The sequence below is a fragment of the Monodelphis domestica genome, chromosome 1, assembly GCF_027887165.1.
Source record: "Monodelphis domestica isolate mMonDom1 chromosome 1, mMonDom1.pri, whole genome shotgun sequence".
Lineage (NCBI taxonomy): Eukaryota > Metazoa > Chordata > Mammalia > Didelphimorphia > Didelphidae > Monodelphis > Monodelphis domestica.
The window spans coordinates 154,337,864-154,359,305 of record NC_077227.1 but is presented as its reverse complement, the minus strand read 5'-3'; the positions used below and the strand labels follow the sequence as shown (position 1 = coordinate 154,359,305).

The window sequence follows — 21,442 nt, the reverse complement described above, 5'->3', positions numbered from 1 at the left end:
ATGCTGGAAACAATTTGTGTAAAATGAAAGGAAAGCAAAAAAATTAGTACATCATAAGGCAATCAAAAATTAAGGTCAGTTTTTTTTTTGAGCCTTTAGAGATCTTAATAGGGATATTTAAAAGTATTTTAAATATTTTGACAACCTGAACTCTTTATAACTTTTTCTAGCAATGACTTATTGAAATTCAACAGGAGAAAAGAAGGAAAGATAGATCATGCTAGAATATAGTTGGGAATTTGGTGTCTTTGAAAGGTTTGTTTTCTAAAGAAGGTATTTCACAATGATGGAGATATTCTTGGAAGGTGTTCTTAATTTCAATTTCTAAAAAAATTTTATACAGAATAGTTCATCATGCTTCAATTCAGAAGTAAAAAAAATGCAATTTTTATATGAATAAAATCAATACAACTAGGATATGTAGCAACAATGTTGCTATAGAAATTTTTACATATCAGATATCTTTGATAAGGATATGATATCCAAGATATATATGAACCTAACAAGTATTACCAAAAGCCATTTTCTAATGGATAAGTTGTCAGAGGGTATAAACTAACATTTCTCAAAAGAAGAATTACAAATTAAGATGATGAAAAATTGGAATAGACAATGTTAGAAGGTGGGAAGGTTGGCATATTAATATAGTTGATGGATTTCTTATAGCCATTCTGAAAAGCAAATTAAATGCTTATATTATTTTATGCAGGATCCCATTGGTAGGCATATATTCCAAGGAATTTAAAGATAGAATTTGTTTATACTGAAATATATCTAGCATCATTTTTTGTAGTAGCAAAGAACTAGAAATAAAGTAGATGTAAATTTTGGGGAGAGTTACTGATACATCAATGTAATGTGATATTTCTCTGCTGTGAAAATAAAATGTGATAAAGACAGAAATGCAAGGGAAAATTAATGTGAACTGATGCAGAATGATTAACATAAAACCAGGAAGACAAAAATACACAACTACAACATTGTAAATGGAAAGATACATCCCCAAACAACAACAATCAAAAGTGGATACTATATAATTATAATGACTCAGCCTGGACTCAAAATAGAGATTGGGGAAAAATGCAGATATCTTCCTTATGGAGGTTGGGTGAACTATGAGTAAAGAACAGTGAATATACTGTCAAACTCAATTGATGCTTAGTTTTGTTGAACTGGTTTTTCTTTTTTCTTTGTCATAAGGCATGTTGTACTGGAGGAGTGGTCAGAGACACATATTTTAAAATTAAAGTAAGAGAAATTTAATAAAACCTTGAAAACACAATATAACTCCTTGTTTTGCTTTATTTTTGAAATATGATTGAAAAGTTTCATTTCTGTTTAAATTTAAATATAATTTTTCTTCTTGGGTTGCAGGAACCAATAAAATCACGTGCCCCACAGCTTCATTTAGAGTACAGGTTTTATAAACAGCTCGGCAATGCAGGTAAGTTAGGCTTTTCTCTTTAGAGAATATGCTTTAGCAGAAAGCTCCAAATTATACCAGTCATGCTTTATTTTATATCTGTATCAGACCAGTTTCCATTTGTTACTTTCCAAACAAACTTAATTGAAAAGTTCATTGAATTTTGTTTTGTGAAATTTTTATTGGATTGTTGGATATATCTTTGTTGATCATAATGGTATTCTCTGAGACTGACTGGCCTTTGTTTCTGGACACTGGAACAATGGTTTTAAATTTTCTTCATTTTTAGAAATGAGAATTGCATGCTGAATTGAAATTCTTTATATTCAGACTTTCTGGAAAGCACAGCTATTTTAAAGACTTTCCAAAACACCCAGTAATTTGTCACTTTGTTGTTCCAACTTGCAACTGTTTCCACTTGATGACTCTGAGGTTTGGTTTATCATTTCAGGAGTAGAAACAGAAGATTTTATTTTATTTTATTTTATTTTTTAATATTTTATCTTTATTTTATTTTAATAACAAATTTCCACGTAAATTTTCCAAAGTTATATGTTGTCCCCCTCCATTCTTCCCTCCTCCCTCCAAGAGTTGATAAGAAATTCAATCTGAATTATAAATGTATTTCCATGTTATTTGTTTTTGTAGGTAAACTTGTAAAACCAAAACCTCAATCTTATACACCAAATTAACAAGTGATAAATCATATCTTTTGATCTGTATTTATGCTCCAGCAATTCAGAAACATAAAATTTTAAGCTAGAAACTTTCATTTACTTAAATATTTTATTAGTTCCCTGAATTATATTTTCTTATTAATGATAGCAGAATCCTGACTCCTTGAAAAGTCTAGTAATTTATTTTCATCCTTCAGATTGTAAAGTTTTTTTTACTTAAGGGGAATTCAGCTATGTAGATGTCACCAATGTTGTAAGTTTTCCTTGGGAATGTTTAATCCTTCAGGTCCTGCCTTGCACCTAACAAATTTTGTTACAGATACTGTTTTTTTCATGGTAATAACATATGGTGTAAATGACTGAAAAGTGGTTTATAGTTGTGTTGAAGTATCTCAGAAATACACTGTTTCAAAAAACTAACAAAAAATTAAGCTAGTAGAGACTCATAGCTTCAAATATTATTTTTCTATTCTCTAAATAGAAAAATGTCTATCTTGGTTGATGTTTGCTGTTTCATAATAATAATAAGAAGAAGGAATTAAAAAAAACTTGTGTTTTATTCCCTTGTTTTCCTATAATAGCAGTCATTTATATTACATTTCATATTGTCAGTTCCCTCACATCTTGGATATTTGCTCTCTGTTGGGTTTTCATGATACTACTCTCTTGGTTGTCCTACTATCTGTCTGACCACTCCTCAGTCTTCTTTGATGAATAATCATCCATATCTCTCCTTTAACTGTAGGTGTATCCCAAAAGTACCTCCTTTTTCTGTCTCTCTTCACTGTCTTTTGGGACTTTGTGAACTTCTCTGAATTTTATTATCATCTCTATGCAAATGTCTCTTTCCTGAGTTATATGGTATTATCATCTGCGTATAAGACACCTTTCAAACTCAATGTATACATACCAAAGTTTATATTGTCGCCTCAAAACCCACCCCCTTTTTAACTTTTAAAAAATTTATTTCGTCTCTCTGGACTCAGTTCCCTCATCTGTAAAATAAAGGTATTGAATCAAAGACTGTTTAAGGTTCCAAGAAAGGCCTATATGCTAGCCCTTATGTGCTGGGAATACAAAAGCAAAAATGAAAGAATACTAATTCTCCAGGACTTTACATTGTATCAGGGAAGAAAACATGCCTGTTCAATGTATGAGGAACAGCAACAAGGTCAATTTGTCCTTAGTTGAATACTATGCCTCTCTGAGAAAGATGTCTAATATGACATAAATTTTTTAAAAGACAAAGAAAACCCCCAAGCAGAACTAATCAGTACATCAAAAAAAAAAAAAAACATCTGAAAATATATACAGTGTTACTATCCCACAAACCTTCCACCTCTGCAGGAAAGTGGGAGGAAATATCTTCTTAGTTCTCTCTTTTTGGGACCTTATTTATTCTTTGTAATTTTGTAACATTCATTTTCATTGTTGTAGTTTTTGTTTTTTCCATTTACATTGTTGTAATGATTTTGTTTGTTTGGTCCTTCTCACTTGACTTTACATCACTTCAGATAAGTCTTTCCATGATTCTCTTCATTATATTTATCTGGAAGGATATTTGGGTTAAAAATATTCACTTTTTTGAAAAGTGTGCCTTTGGGTATGGATGCAGCATATAATCTCAGACTTTTCCCAATATATCTTAGTTTTATTGGACTTTTTTTTACATTCTTTTTTATAAGGGCATTATAGTAGAAAATGTAGGTGATATAAAACGAAAAGATGTCAACTTTTTTTTAGCAGTGTCATTTTTAAGGAGATGCTTAAAAGTTATAAAAGCACTATACGAATTTCTAAAGCAATCCAACTTGCTCTCTTTTTTCTGCTTACTTCTGGGGTTATTTCATTTTCCATTCAAAAACATTCCATAGATTGGAAAACAGAATGTCTTCATCCACTTGTTCAGTCAAACACTATAAGTTACAGATTTTACTTAGCAGGGTTTATAGTGCCCCAGGCCTTTACACAATCACCACAGTGTTATATTGGTGCAACTGGAGAACCTCACTACATTTAGAGACTCCCTTTTCCATTTTTACTTTACATTGAACAACTTCCATGACAGTAGTAAATACCTTTGTGGGCATATTTATCCCCGTTTTATGCTCTATTTGATATCATTAGTCAGGCTGAAATAGTATTATTCCTATTATATCTTTCAGGGGATCTGATAGATTTTTTACCTATACATGGAAGACACTTCATTGAAGAAGAGCCTTTAAGGAGGTTTTTTTGCTTTACTAAATTAGGTGGTATTTTTGTAATCAGCCAATAAAAAGCATAGTGGAATTTTCTAAACCATTTAATCATTCTGTGACTATAAGATTTGGTCTGCTATAAACTGATACTGTTTCTTAAAGCCTGACCTAGTCTTTTCTCATGCTTTCAGGAAGGATATACCTTTGATTTGTATTACTTTTATAAAGATTTTCTGCAGATGTCTAAATATAGATATGACACAGTAGTCATTGACATTTTCTCTGTCATTTTTGATGGTGATTTCTTTTCCAGATGTTTCATATTTACCATTCAGAGAGTGTCATGTTCTCTAAAGCCCCCAGAATTGTATCATCTCTAGGGCAGACCTGCTTTGTATAGACTTCATCTCATCTAGCTATTCTGACTTGATTTCTTCAGGCGCATTCTTGCTTCTTCATCTTACAAGTCCAAAGTGCCTTTATTTCACTGATTCATTAGAGTTGGTATTTTTGTCTCACTGTTCTTCCAATGTGTGTCTTCTTTAGTGGCATTTCTCCTTATTTATGTAATGGATCAGGGATTATGGTTTTTTAATAGAACCACTGGAATTAATTAAAAAAAATGGATTTGCTGTAGAAATATTTTCCATTTTTAATTGTTTTCTTCTAGTTTTAGCCTTAAAATGCTTTTGGAATGATCTGACTTATTTGAATCTAGAAACTATAATTCCTGCTGTTATTTATGATTTTAAGGAGAAGTACTACTCATATTACCTTCTCCTTATTCATAAGATTTTATAAGCGAGTTTTTATATTGTAGGCCATTTTTGCCGTTGGGTGTTGTATGTTTGAATATCACATTTGCTGGTTAGGCTATTCTATATTAATAATATTAAAGACTATTTCTAGGTTCTTGATTTCTTTATTGTAATGATTTACCTCAGTTAGACTCTTAGGAAATCTTTGTTGATATCTCTTCATTTGTTTTCCATTTTTTAGCAACATCAGGTTAGAGCTATTATCTTCTATAATTGATTTTGTCAGTTGTATCACAGATATTTTTATTTCTATTTTACTAATTTAATCTTGATTTTTATCTCTAACAAAATAGTGATTTGATTTGTGTGTGCGTACTTACATACACACATATATATTTATATTTTGAGTGTGTGTGTGAGTGCCACATGCATAGTTGATTGAGAAATGATTGGTATATCATTGTCTAGGATTTTCCAATCTTCATGTGTAATCAGTTACAATTTCTGTGTTGATATCTGATGCTGGCTGTGTGACACTTCCTTTACTCTTCTTTAAGAAATTATTCATATTGTACATGTATGATACTTTTGTACAATCCAAAAGCCTTTGGTCTCTCTCTTCTTTTGAAGTGGATTTCAGGTTATGTTTGAAGAGTGATAGAAATAGTCAGTTGGAAAACACTGTATTAAAAAAAACAACAACATATCAGGACTATTAGGTACGTAACAAAAGGATGCTACTCCAGGAATCCAAAGCTGTGGTCCTTATTTTGCCAGTGTACTTATCGCCACTACTTTTCTTGGTTGTACCACCTTGGGGAAGTAATTTAATCTCTCTGAACCTCAATGTTGCCATCTATTTATTTCACAAGGTTGGTGTAAGTATCAAGTGAAATAATCTGTTTTAAAATGTTTTAAAAACTTTAAAGTGGTGCAGCAATATTATTTGCTCAGTAAAAGACTGATTCCTTTTTAAAAATTCCATAGAAGTAATTGGTGGTAGTTTTTTTTATATTCTCTTGGAATAAGTACTTGAATGGTAGCATTTTATCGCTTTGTTTTTGTGTTAATTTGGGGGATGAAAATTATTATCTATTAGAACAAGAGATCAGAATAATTTTTGTTACATTTCTGAATTGTTATTGCCCTTCTAAAATTTCCTCTCATTTTCCTTCCTTTGCTTATTTTACATTTATACTTTACCAGTCTTTCACTCCCCTCTTCTCAAGTCAGCCCCCTAATTAGTTAAGTTTCAGGCAAAATTTGTGTTGATACTGTAGGAAATTTTAATATCCATCTGTGTTCTTAGAAGAATGAAATATTTCCACTTTTAAAAACACAGAATGGCCCAAAAATATAAACTTTTTTTCTACCTCTTTTTGTTTCCACTTTGCCCACTTAATACAAATTCTGAATAGTTGAAGCATCCTTCAAGAGAAAATGAGATAGTTAAATTATTTATGAATAAAACTCAAGGTATAGTGAATTCTCTGGACATTAGAAATAGATCAGAGACATTTGCTACCTGGTAGTTGTAGGAAAAGCAATTAATTCCAAACATAGCTACTTCTGTCTTAAAGGTAAACTGGTTAAAAGATAAAAAATGTCTTTTTTCCACTTTCTAAAATACATTTGATTGGTATCATTGTACTATAACAAAAAGAAGTAGAGTTCTTCCATTGATCTTGAAAGCCAGGACTGTACATTTACTGGTTTTTCTGACATAAAACTTAAGATAGAAATAAGAAACAAAAAATATTTGAGTGAGTCTGAAAATCACTAATAATTCTTGATAGAAGATGATACTGACCATATCATCTTGATTAAAAAAAAAAAGTCACAGAATTTAGTGACTTAACTCTCTAAAAATCTTTTTCTCCATTAGTGGTAGAGAAATGAGATCTGCTATCTGATTGAAACATCTTAATGCATTTAATGTGTTGGGAAAAAAATAGTTAATAGGAATTGTAAAAGGCCTTTAAGAATAATTTTTGGCTGTTTCCCAATCCTTAATTTCTAATGTCTTGCTTAACATTTCATCCCTAAAATGTTACTTGAACAGTACAATTTATAATTATTGATTGCCTTTCTATTTCCTGGTGGAATAGAGATATTAGAGTCTTTACTCACATCACTGTACCCAACCCACTCAGACTAATGCTGCTCTTGTTAAGAGGGTAGATACATGTCTTCCCAGGAGCCACACTACTGCATGGTTCCTGCAAGCATTAGAGACACTGAAATGAGACCCAAAGGAGAGCATCATACTAACCTTTTCTAAAGTGGTGTTTTTCCTGTTCACTGGTACTCTTCCTGGATTCTTTCCCAGTGATTAACAACTTCTTGCCTCTGCTTATTCTTCCCATTCCTTTGATATTGAACCATAGACCAAAGGGAAAACCTAGGTCTCTCATCATGTAAACATGAACACTAAAACCCCTGTCTCATGTCTTACTTCATTTATGTCTAAGCATTGCACTGTGCCCTTTATCATTAATAAGCTTCCCTTCCTTTCAGACTTTGTCTTTGACCTGTAATTAAGATGTGGCTCCTCCCAGACAACACTGCATCTACAGCTCATCTTTAAAAGTTCTAGTTTCACATTCTCTCATACCCTGTGACTCAGAGATAGAATATTCCTTTACCTCTCATTGCAACTTCAGACTACCCCATTCTCTTCACTTATCCAGGTTTGTCATACAATCTAGATTCTAATAGACATTGCCTACCAGTTTTCCAGACATTTTCTCTTCTTTATCAATGAGTTTACTGATTGGCTCACAGTATTCATCTCCTTCCCATATCCTGATCTAATTTTAGGGGACTTCAACAATTTTTGGCAATTAAGAGAATACTCTATAACTTTTAAGTTTCAGTTGTGATCTTTTTGTACCCTTTTCTTCATATCTGTCTAATTTTAATATGTAATAATATACAAAAATTTTAGAGGTAGAGAGCTAAAGAAATTCTAGGAGTACTGGTTAATTCATAATTTGCTTAAGAAATCCTACTCTATTTTCTGTTCATATATATTTTGTGAGTGTTGTCTTAGATTTCAGAAGAATTTTTACCTAGTTATTTACAATTCTTTTTGAAAAGGTATCAACAGTATGAAGGTTAATTGAAAAACTTGAGAGCTGTAAATTATAATGGGAAGATACACTAGATTTTTTTGTATAATGAAATGACTACCATGTCACTTTCATAATCATAATTAAATTATTTAGTAGATATTGTTTATGATGCCTGTGATAGATAAACTACTTCAAAAATGTGGACTTTCACAATTTCCTATCATTATTATTTTAAAAGTATTATTTTTTCATTCCAATAGCTTCCCTCCTTTAATTATTTGATATTTATTGTATATGTAGTTTGGGCATACCTATTTTTTTGCTTATCTCCCCCCTTAGATTGTTAGCTCCTTGAGGGCAGAGACTGTCTTTTACATTTAAAAAAACTCTAGTACTTAGCATAATAATAAGCATGTATAGTAGATATCTCTATTTTATTCATTCCTTACCCTGTCACTGTGTGTGATTTTGATAAGTGATCGGGATTTTGATATTTAATTATAAAAATTAAAATTAAATCTTAATAATAATATTATATTTTAAGAGATTTATTATTGATCATTAGAAATCAAGGAATAAAGAAGAATCAAAATAAAGACCACATGCCCATGGCTGGTTAGCCATTTTTTAGTCAACCCCACTTACCACCATCAAAGTGGATTCTACATCAGAGAGAGGGAGCCTCTAAAGCCCACACCCTTTATCCTCTGTCTACAGGAAGTACTTCATGACAGGAAGTCAGTGGGCTTTTGGGATATGTAGTTCTTTTTTTAGGGTAACAGATTTTCAATCATACATAATCCAGATATTCTTTTTTTTTTTGAAAATTTTATTTAATTAATTTTGAATATTTTTCCATGGTTACGTGATTCATGTTCTTTCCCTCTTCTCCCATAGCCAACATGCAATTCTACTGGGTTTTACATGTGTCATTGATCAAGACCTATATCCTTATTATTTGCACTATTTTTGCACTAGGGTAATTTTTTAATTTAATAGGGTAATCATTTAGAGTCTATATCCCCAATCATATGCCCATTAACACATGTGATCAAGCAGTTGGTTTTCTTCTGTGTTTCTATTCCCACAGTTCTTCCTCTAAATGTGGATAGTGTTCTTTCTCATAAGTCCCTCAGAATTGTCCTGGATCATTGCATTGCTGCTAGTAGAGAAGTTGATTACATTTGAATGTATCACAGTGTATTATGTTCTCCTGGTTCTGCTCCTTTCACTCTGCATCAATTCCTGGAGGTCATTCCAGTTCATATGGAATATCTCCAGTTTATTATTCCTTTGAGCACAATAGTATTCTATCACCAACAGATACCACAATTTGTTCAGCCATTCCCCAATCAAAGGACATCCTCTCATTTTCTAATTTTTTTTGTCACCAAAAAGAGCTTGACTATAAATATTTTTGTATAAATCTTTTTCCTTATGATCTCTTTGGGGTATAAACCCAACAGTGGTATGGCTAGATCAAAGGGCAGGCAGTCTTTTAGTACCATTTGGGCATAGTTCCAAATTGCCATCCAGAATGGTTGTAATACAGTTATTCTTGATTTTTAAGATGTCCTCATTTCTAACTTTGTGTTGTGTATACAAAAATATTAGGAGCATTAAACTTGACTTTGAACTTTGTTGGAAATTTATCTGACTTTGCCATACTTTTTATATGTTGTATAAGATGGGATAACTTGCTTCATGAGAAAAAATGATCTTAGATTGTGGTAATTAAAGGCTATAAAACTCTTGAAATTTACAATTTAAAGTACGCTGTTACTAACAGTCATTTTTACTCACAGTTTGAGAAAATATTTTTGCCTAATGTATAGTCACTTAAGGAAAGTTTAATTTTTTTAATGCTTTTATGAATGGAATGCTTCTTTTATTGGGTAGGAAATGTGGTTGTTTTATTAAACTCTTATAGTTAATAAGTACCACCCCCCCCAAAAAAAAAAATTCCCTGTTCTCTGATCTCGAAACTAAGCTACCTTCTCACCCTTATTCTTCATTGTGAAGTAATATATAAAGAGTAAAATTATAGGGAAGACATAAACATTCTTTAGAAATAATAGTAATCACAATACTATCTAAATGAATTCATTGGGGGCAGCTGGGTAGCTTAGTGGATTGTGAGCCAGGCCTAGAGATGAGAGGTCCTAGGTTCAAATCTGGCCTCAGACACTTCCCAGCTGTGTGACCCTGAGCAAGTCCTTTAACCCCCATTGCCTAGCCCTTACCACTCTTCTGCCTTGTAACCAATACACAATATTGATTCCAAGATGGAAGGTAAGGATTTTTTTAAAAATGCAGAAAAGGTGAAACCTCAAACTATGCCAGAGAGCTGTGATCATCAAAACAGTTTAGTACTGGGTACCTATAATACAGAAGGCAATGAATACAGTAATCTAGTGTTTGATAAACCCAAAGATCCTAGCTATTGGGGTAAGAACTCAATTTAACAAAAAGTGTTGGGAAAACTGTGAGGATTTGAGGGTATTGGGAATTGAATAAACCATACTTACTCCATTTTCTGATTCATATCTGGAGCTATCCTAATTGCCTTTCTATTCAGTTATGAGTTTCACTTCTGTCTTTTGAGAATTTTATTCAGTGAGGGGAATTGGAGGAGATTTTTTTATATTTTTGTATTGTTTGTGGCTGAGGCTGAGAAATATCCCCTTATGTGACTTCTTCACAAAATAGTTTTCAATACTCAGATCTCTTTCATTGTCTCAGTTACTGTAAAATGGAGGGTAAAGAATAAATTTGGATCCAAAATGGAGAGGCAGGACAGATAAAAGAATGGAAGGAAATGAAAGGAGATTATAAAAGAAAGTAAAATATGAGAAAAGAATGTGACAATCAATAAAAAGAAAGAAGATCTCTATCATGCATAAAGATAGCAAATAGCCCCTATTCACAAAATCTTCTAAGAAAACTGCAAAACACTTTGAAAAACAGGTCTAGCCTGGAATCCTACATCATTTACAACACTAAAATTTTGCATTTGAGTGATTGATTTTAGGAGGTCAGGAATTTTTTCTAAAAAATTAAGAACAGAAAGAAGTACCCTCTAGGTTTCAGAACTGTAATTTTAACACTTGCCTGTCTAAATTAAAATAATGAGTTTCTCACTGGGAATTTGATTCATTTAAAAATTTTAAACATTTATATGAATGAAAATTAAGACAAAATTAGAGAAACTGTCAACAGACAGGAGAATTTTGCATCAAAATCTCTCTTGATAAGACAATTATCTGATAGTGTGTGCACACATGCACACACACATATTATTGGCACCATTATGTAAAGCCAAACTAGCACTCTCCCTCAAAGTATAATTATCACAGGAAAGGAACAGTTTTTTTTTTTAAGTGTAAAGTTTGAGCAACCATATGAGTTTCAGATCATTACACTTAGAGGTTTTATCTCGCGACCATCGAATTGGCTAAAGTGGAAAGAGTATTGGAGGGGCCTGTGAGAAGAAAAGTAGAGCTATGAATTGGCCCAATTATTCTAAACACAGTTTGGAATTATGCAACAAAAATTAGTAATCTGTTCCTATTCTCTAACTAAAAAATCATTTGGAAATGTACATCAAGGAAGTCAGACAGAAAGACCATATATACCTAAAAATAGTCATAGTTGACCTTTTTTGGGTGACAAAAAACTGGAAAGAATATATGCCAGTGAGTTGGAGATTGGTTACAACAATTGTCTTTTATGAATTAAAGAATATTATTCTATCATGAGAAATTATGAACAATTTTTTATGGTCATAATTCCTAGAATTCTCTGAACACAATTCAGAGAAACCTGGGAACACTTTGTGAATTGATCCAGATTTAAGTAAGCAGAACCAGAAAACTATACACATGATAACTATTATTAATATATTCTTAGTTCTAGAGGTCAAATTATTAGACTTATTAACCTGTTTCATCTCAGTAGAGAGAAAGGAAGCTATTGGTTCTCAGAGTTGTAATTATATAATTGATATGCCATCAATTTTAATTGATGGTTTTCCTTTGTGACAGTGTGGGATTTGAATAAAATGGATGTAGTGGTTGGGAAATATTTGTGGTATTTTAAAAAACAATATATCAATAAAAATTTTAAGGAAAGAAGAAACCAAGTGAAGTGGCCATAAAAGTTACCTTCTTCTGTTGTTCTCACAGCTTCTGCTAGTCATCTGCTCCATAGGAACAGTGCTTGTGTTTGAAATTTTTCAGAATTATTGATGAAATGAAAAATCAACTGCCCCTTTCCTCACTGGGAATTTTGAATGCCTGACCCCATGTGTAAACTGATGAAGCCATAGTTTTGTTTTTCTTCTTGAAGAAGAAGAAAAACTTCTTCTTGAAGCTACCACAATGATCTTGAGAGTTCCCAAAGGAGACTCATCTTGGCTCAAATAAATCATTTAACTTTACTGTCTTTAAGGACATGCTTAAAGAATTCTTAACTACTCTGGGTGAATGGACAAGTAGCTAGCTATTTTTGAAACTGACCTAAACCCTGCTTTCTCTGTCTTTTTTTTTCTTTCTGAACATGAGTGTACCATACTAATGGAGGGTGTCTCTTTGGTTTTCCTGAGAAAGGAAATAGTAATCCTCACTTAAGAGATGAAAATGTTACTTAATCTAAATAAACAGAATGAGATTCTTTTCATAACATTTCATTTATAGCATTCACCCACCTCAGTTTTGCTGAGTCAGCATTGTGATCTTTACGCTGAAGAAGACAAAAGAAGTATTAACTTCTTATAAATAAACTACTTATTTGAAAGAGAAATGAAAAGAACAAACCCCTTTCCCAGTGACTTGAAGCTTTCTAGTCTCAACATCTTGGATTGTCTGTCAGCCTTCCCAGCCTAGTCATGAGATTGAAGAGGCTACCTTAACCAGTGGTGAAGGTATTAGACAAGGTAGGTGATTATGACAAATGGCTAAACATTCAAAAGTTCTTTGAAGCAAAAGGCTGCCAGTTGGCCTTGGTGTGTGCTGGAGACCCTAATTTTAAAGTGTAAATAGCTATCTTTATCATTTACCCACTTTTTATGATTATCTGGCTATAGTGTTTTCAAGAATTTTGGTATTCTATAAACAAAAAGACTATATGTACCATATACTAATAGGCTCAGAACTGTCATAGACTTTAATTCAGTTGAAGTCCATGCATGACTTTATAGGGCCCTTTGCCTTGAATTAAGGGGAAAATTTGATCAGCTCTCAAGTCAGTAAGTCTTATCTGGAAAAAGGGAATCCTTCATTCAGATGCACTCCTGCCCATAAACACAGGAAAGATCTACTTGTTGCCCAGCTTCCATTCATCTGGAATGAACCAGTCACATCATATTAGTTAACTAGCAAAAACACCTATTATGTGTTAGGCACTGTGCTAAGCACTAGGATATATAAAAAAGGGTAAAATAAAAGATCAACAGTTGGCTCTCAAGGAGCTCAATCTAAAGGGAAAGACAACACATGAACAACTGTGTACAAACAAGATATTTATAGTATAAACTGGAGATAGTCTTAGAGGAAAAGCTGTAAGATTAAGGAGGACTAAGAGAGACTTCTTGCAGAAGGTGAGATTTTAGCTATAAGTTGAAGGAACCCCAGAAGCAAGAAGGGAGAGAAATAAGTGTTCCAGACTTAGGGAACAGCCAGTGAAAATGCTCCAAGTAGAGAGCTGATGTCACTGAGAGACATTTCCTACAATCATATTTATATCCAACTATTAACTCTGTCTTCCTCTCTGATTGAGAATCAGTGCCATTTACATATTGTATTGACCTCCTTTTTTAGTAGCATTTTATGCCAATGTTCCTGTTTTGCTTGATAATTGGGTGTTTTGTGGCTCCTGGGAAAGGACACAGGTAAATTTTAGAAGTAAGAAGAAAAGGGACTATGGGAAGTGAAGAGAAAAAAATTGACATGTTAATTTTCTGCCATAAAATCTCAAACTAGGACCATATATGCAGAGTCTAGTCCATCCAGCTATATAAATACATATATCATCCTTGTAGTTTTCAAATTTCATAGTGATCTCCCAATTAAGATGCCATTGATTTATTACTGAGATACCACAAAGATCTATTTACAACTTGTCATTCATAATTTTAGTCCTTTTATTTTTAAGATATAATATAGTATACAAATTTCTTGGCAGAGGAATAACTATTTGGGGGTTTTCCATCATAGGTTTTTCCAGAGGTTAAGAGTTAAGACTGCAGAATCTGAGCTTCACTCTTAGAAATAGAATTAAGTGGGGCCACTTCGTGGCTCACTGGATAGAGAGCCAAGCCTAAAGATGGGAGGGCCTGGATTCAAATGTAACCTCAGTTACTTCCTATTTGTGTGACTCTGGGCAAGTCACTCGACCCCAGTGGCTTAGCTCTGACCACTCTTCTGCCTTGTAACCAATACTCGGTTTCATTTCTACAAAGAAAGGTAAGAATTTTTTTAAAAGAAAGGGAATGAAATCTTAATATATACTCTTCCAATTTCTGATCAGACACTGAAGTACCTTGTTATAGCTTGTATACAGTCACTTTATTTAACACTACCTCCTGGCTTTTTATGTATGTTTGTTCCTACTAAATTCAACTCTTTGTTTCCATAGAGTAGTAGAATGGATAAATAGTTTTGAACTGCTTTTCAAGCCAGCCTTCCCACCCCCAGCACATATACTTAGGCAACATATACTTTGACCCAGGAGCTCAGCCTTGCTAGTAGAGGAGCCTAAGATGACCTTCTAGGTGGGAAAGTGGAGGTTGGGTGTGGAGAATATAACAAGGGTAATGGAACATTTTCTTGGAAGTAGCAGCCCTTGAATATAGGGACTGTATGTTCCTCTTTAGTTGGTAGACATGATAAAAAATTAAGCAAATATTAAATGGCACAGCAGCAAGAGAATTATTTGGGCGTTCATCAATACTTTTGTGCCAAATTTCAGACTGTAGTTAAGGAATCAGCTTCTTGCCTGTCAGTTAATAATTACAATTTCCTGATCTGCTTGCCTATTCTTTTACTCTACACCCTTAGTAGAGAGAATTATTTTAGAGAGAGGATTAAAATTGTTAAAAAGCATAAAGGAAATTCAGAAATAAAAACACAGGTTCTCTTTTCCCCATGTGTAAAAATACATGCAAATTTTAATTGTTTGGTATGGTATATTATGAAGATAAGATAATGCAGAGATTGGGATAAATGAGGTCTAAAATATTTAATTGTAGAGTAACAACTCATGGAAGAAAAAGTATTCTTTAAGATATAGACTAAACAAAGCCTTAGAAAAGTAACTAACTATAATTAAGACTGATGCACAATAGGATCCTAGTAACACTGAGTTAGATTTGTTTTGTCTTCTAAAATTGCATTCTCCAACTCCCAAAGGAGCAATTTAAAAGCATTTGGAATAACAGGATCTGTCATTGGCTATCATATATCACAACTAGTTGAAAATCTCTTCTCAAAAAACAACTTCATAATCCATATTTAACACCTTAATAGTTGATTTATTAGTCAAGGATTTTAGTGATGACAGTTACTCCTCTGGGAAACAACTGTTTTTATATATATATATATATATATATATATATATATATATATATATATATATATATATTCCCCTCCCCCCCCCATTGGAAGAAGGTCTACACCTTAATTTTACTTCATTTGGTCATTGCCAGAGATTTGGAAAGATTAAAGTACCAAGATCCAAATGAAGTGTTTAAATGGTTATGTAAAAGTTTCATTATTGAAAATGTTTTCAAATAATGATCCAAAGCCAAAGCATTGTGGACCACCCAATAAAATCTCAACACATTTTTAGAGACTTTATTTTCTTTTGTTGTTGTTCAGTTGTTTCAGTTGTGTCCAACTATGACTCAGCTTTGGGGTTTTCTTGACAAAAGCACCAGAGTGGTTTGCCAATTCCTTCTCCAGCTCATTTACAAATGAGGAAATGGAGGCAAACAGTTAAGTGACATGCCAAAGGTCTTGCAGCTATTAAATGTCCGAGAATAGATTTAAACAAGTCTCTCCTATGAAGCCAGTGCTGTATTCACTGTACCACCTACCTGCCTTTATTTTCTAGAAATGTTATAAATTAGCAACTTAATGAACCAAGTTGTCTATTATATAAAATTCTTCCTGCTTCCATCAAAACAGAGAATCTTTGATGTATCACCTTTATCATAACAGTGTTGAAGTAATGCCACAGATGGGAAATCAATAAAGTAATTATTTTAATTAATAAAAAAATAGAATGTAAGCATATTTTAATGAAAAAAATAAGTTTAAACATTTGGATTTATCCATCCTTTCATTTTGTTTTGCCTATTCCCTCCAAATGGACAAATCAAAACTTAGGTAGACTTTCTTATGCTGCCTAAAACTCTCCTAGAACAACATTTCTTTACCTGCTTCTGAAGATGGTTGATCTTAGTTACATCAGTTATTTCTATAACAGTTTGAATTCTACTTGTTCATAAAATATCCAAATAAAATTACCAGTAAAAATCAATGTTTTGTACTTTTTTGTGGTCTTTTCATTTTATATAAGAATTTTACATGAACTTACTGTTTTTCTCCTTCCTCTTTTTGGAGGTGAAGAGGAGTTAATATTTTTAAGCATGAGTTTTAAAGTTAAAAGATATGTGCTCAAAATCCTGTTGGAGCATCTCATTATGTTCCACTAGGCTTTAGTTGCTGCAGCTCTAAAATGAAGGTGATTTGACCTAGATTATCCCCAAGGTACTGCCTAGTTCTTAAATTCTACTATGATCATCTTCAGTATTTTTCATCAGTTGTCATGTTCTAATGTGAAGTGTTACTGGTTTTAAAATCCAAACCCAGAAATTGGGTATCCTTTTCTATAGCAGCAGAAAATGTGTTTGGTTTGTTAGAATGTTGAGGGCTCCTATACATGATAAGGCTGTCCCTTTCATGATTTTCAGTGACAGTGTTCTTCCTTGTACACTGTAATTATTGTAATTACTGGCCCCCTTGGAGTATCTGAAAAGAAATGTGATGTCAAGATACCTTATGGGAAAAACTAGCCCTTTCCATATAATTTATAAGAACCAAGAACTTCCTGTCAAGCCATAATGTTTTGGAACCATACACTCTATACAATGTTGACTTTTTTGAAAAGCCTTATATAGAAAACTGTAATCTTTTCCTCTGGGGAAGAGGGGAAGTAGAAAACATGTGCATCTTTAAATATTCTTTGCAGAAAGGATAGTACCAAGGTCATTGTAGCTTCTCACTAGGAATGGTACCTAACTGTGACTCTGCCTGAATCTAAGGGGCAGCGGAGACTGTCAGAGATCAGAGAGTATGTGTAGTTAACAGCAAAACAATTCTCTTCAGCACCTCCTTTTTTGCTAAGGTAAAGACTTTGTGTTTTTTTACCTTTAGAGTTTAATTAATATCACAATCCCCATTTTCTTAAAAGACCACTATATTTTCTAGAAAAATTTTAAAATTACATTCAAGTGACTGTTTTTGTTTATGCTATTAAAATAAAGTAATGGCAAAAACATTAGCTCAAAAAATCTGACTAATGTGAAACCTCATGAAAAATAGAGATCTTTGTCATTAAATACCCTCATATATTGGTATCATACTCTCAGTATCCATTATTGCTCACCTTTCATTGTGAAATTTGAGTTCTATGTTTTACAAATTTCCTTTTCTTCTTAAAAATTAATAAAAAGTAAAAGTCAAATAGACATCTTCTTGTCAAGCCCCTTCATTTTATATATGATTAAACTCAGACCTAAAAAATTCAAGCAACCTTTCCTGCATAATGCTTTCCTAGAATAACACATTTTTCTGTTTCCATGTGCTAATTCTTTGAAGATTAAACATCCTAGTTTTAACCAAGATACTACACTAAAAGGCAACTTTCTGAATATTTTTTAATTTGCATTTTTATTTACACATTGTTTTTTCATTTTATAATCCATCTCCCCCTTTTGTTTTTTATTGCAAAGAATTTTGTTTAAAAATTTTTCAATTATTTCAAGTACTTTCAAAAATTTTATTTTTTCCACTTATGTGTAAAAATAATTTTGTTATTTGGTTTTTTAAAAAATTTGACCTCTAAGTTCTCTCCTTCCATCCCTCTTCTCTTTCCCTTCCTTGAAATAGCAAATAATCTGAAATAGGTTATATATACAGCAAAGAATTTAAAAAAGAGGAAAGCACATCACTCAAGTACAACATTGGGTGTAATGTCCATAAAGATCCTCTACTTCTTCAAAGAAGAGAAAATGGGAGGCAGATGGGTAGCTCAGTGGATTGAGAGCCAGGCCTAGAGACAGGAGATCGTAGGTTCAAATATGGCCTCAGACACTTCCCAGCTGTGTGACTCTGGGCAAGTCACTTAACCCCCATTGCCTAGTCCTTACCACTCTTCTTTCTTGGAACCAATACACAATATTGATTCCAAGATGGAAGGTAAGGATTTAAAAACAACAACAAAGAAGAGAAGATGGTGCCTTTTCATATCTCTTTTTCTGGCCAATATTGCTTATTATCAAAAGGTCATTTTGGAAGCACATCATTCATTGATAACTAGTCTCTGATCAAAGACTTTGGGATACAGCCTATGTTAATTATTTCCCAACACCAGGAACCTGAGGGCCATTCTTCTCATATTGCTTTTAGCCTTATACAGTAACATAGAGGAAGTTCATATTGCACAAAGGATTGTCTTTTTCTATGCTGAAGTTCTAACCAGATGTCCTTTTAACTTCATTACTTTTTACTGCAGCACTATCCTGGAAACGAGGTTCTAGCAATCACACAGAATAAGCCAAATTATTGTTTTAAAGTTGATCTACTGATAGTCTTAAAGGAAAACAACAAATTTTGGCTCTACTAATAAACATTAAACACAAATAAAGAATTGGAAGGAGCATTAGAAGCCTTCAAATTTAACCCGTATCCAAATAAGAATTCCTTTCAGAATTCCCCTGATAAGTGGTTATATTCAGTCTTTACTTTAAAAACTTCTATTTAACAGTAAACCAAGAATCTGCCAAGGGGAGACCAATCCCCTATCAAATTTTAGGTTATGAGTTCTTATGCTATTTTTCTGAAATTTTAAAAATACATTCTCTAAAATTCTTAGTTACCCATCTTTTTTCTCCTTCCTTATCATAAATTTCAAAATAAAATAGTTAATTTTATTTCAATGTTTTCATCATTTCTTCTCCAGCAACCATTTCCTCCTTATTGGTGAGAATCAGATCCCAAATAGTTCCTCTCTCCTTGGTTCCTCCTTTTAAGGCATCCACAAGATCAAAGCTATTTTCATATTAGCACTACGCCATTTAATTTTTAGTATTAAAATATTGTTAGATATAATGCACATAAACAGAAGTTCCTTGGGTTTCTTAAAAGTGGAAAGGGGCCCTAAGACCAAAAAGTTTGAGAACTTCTGATCTGTTATATATTCTCTGCAGAATAAAAAAAAAAAAAACAAATTGCTAGACATTTGCTGAATGACATAAAATAGGATATGAAACCTGAATTTTGTCCTTCAGGAGAACTGAAAAATGATTTAAGAATCAGTTCATAGGAGACAGTTTGATGGCTAAGTGGATAGAGAGCCAGGCCTGGAGACAAGAAGCCCTGGGTTTAAGTTTGACTGCAGACATTTCCTAGCTGTGTGACCCTGAGCAAGTCACTTAACTCCCTTTGCCTAGCCCTCACCACTCTCTGCCTTAGAACTAGTACACATTATTGTTTCTTAAAGATCGAAGGTTAAGTTCTGGAAAAAAAAGTATATGTAAGTATATGTAAATTGACAGGATTAGTGAATTCTGGTTGCTCCATGAAATTAGTATTATAGAATATTATGGTTGAATTTCAGCACTCCAAAAAACTTATCATCACCCATAAATACCGATAAAAAATGTTTCATTTTAGCTGTCAAGCTAAAGACCTAGAAAATTCCAGCATCAAGTATACATTTAATGAGGTGACTTTTGAGATAACTGCCAATTATTCCATTTATTATTCTTAATCCACAACTTGATTTTCTTACTATATCTCTTGTCTGTACTTTGGCTTCATCTGATAGCATTTCACATATGCTTTAAGGCATCGTTTCACTAAGAAGACTCCTTTGTATTTTGGTTAGGTTTCACAGACACACACATACACACACGCACGCACGCACGCAATCCTTTTCTTCCTTCATATCTATTTGTCTTCCCTTCATAGCTCAAGAGATTTTTCTCTGAGGTTGGAAATGGCTGTGCCAACCCTTTTAGGAAATAATGGTTTAAGAAGTTCAGGCAAAAAGAATAGAGACAATAAATTAGGTAGGTATCCCTCTGGAGATCATTTCTTTCACCACTGGAAGTTTGTCAAATTTGATTTTTAGAATAGATGAGAGTGTTTTGTATCACCTAAACATTCTCCATTTTGTGTAACCAAAGGGATGAGTCAGAGACATTTGAATGTTTATTATTCTTATGAGTTAAGAAAAGATAGTAGTATATATCTACCATCTTGTACTGGAATATAATTGCTCCCTTGACTGTATCTATTAGTGTCATAGATTAAAGGGAATATTTTCTTTAGATTTCTACAGTAGGATACAGTAAGGTAGATGATTTCTCACATACTGTCAGAATAATAATTCTATTGCAAGGTAAAATACTTCATAGTTTTAAAATATGTGTGTCTATGATACAAATCAAAAAAGATCCAAATTTGAATATTTTTATTTTTGTATTCTTTCCAATTGCATCTTCCTCCTTTCTGTATGACACTATATTTTCTCTTTTAGCACTATCACATTTGCCTTCCTTTTGTACTGGCATGTTACTCCTTTAAGACTTAATCCTTTTCCTTCTGTTGGCTTTAATTGACCCCCTTACATTATCATAAGTTCAGTCCTCTGTGTGTGTTTGATATGTAATAGATTTTTATACACATGCATTTTAAGGCATAATGTAGAGTTTGAGTATTCGCATCATTCCAGTGATCAATATTTATTGTGTACCTACCTTGTACTTGTCCCTCTTTGGTTTTTTAGTTATCCCAGAAAAAATAGCATATGGTCCTCAGTGCCATAATCATCATTACTTAGCTATTTTTATTATTTGCAAAGCACTTAATGTTTGCAGAGTGTTCCCTATACAACCCTCTCAATGATTCAGGGAGTAGAAGTATTTTTATCCTCATTTTTCCACATGAGGAAACTAAAGGTTAGGGATGTTGGGTGCCTTGCCCATGGTCACATAGCAAGTATCCTGGCCTCTGAATTCAACCTG

At 32.8% G+C, this 21,442-nt stretch overlaps 1 protein-coding gene across 17 annotated transcripts in view; it reads left to right on the top strand.

The window, feature by feature from the left end:
• The window catches only part of CSNK1G1 (casein kinase 1 gamma 1), a 247,782-nt gene that overhangs the window by 171,444 nt on the left and 54,896 nt on the right, over positions 1–21,442 (top strand). For 8 of the 17 annotated variants that reach the window (XM_056808336.1, XM_056808326.1, XM_007479551.3 and 5 more), the window contains 2 exons: positions 1,201–1,248; positions 1,375–1,444. In XM_056808336.1, the coding sequence (XP_056664314.1) occupies positions 1,201–1,248; positions 1,375–1,444 (118 nt within the window). Of the gene's footprint in view, positions 1–1,200; positions 1,249–1,374; positions 1,445–12,827; positions 13,067–21,442 lie in introns of all 17 variants that reach the window. The other 9 variants (XM_001366863.4, XM_001366816.4, XM_007479552.3 and 6 more) reach the window with 2 other exon arrangements.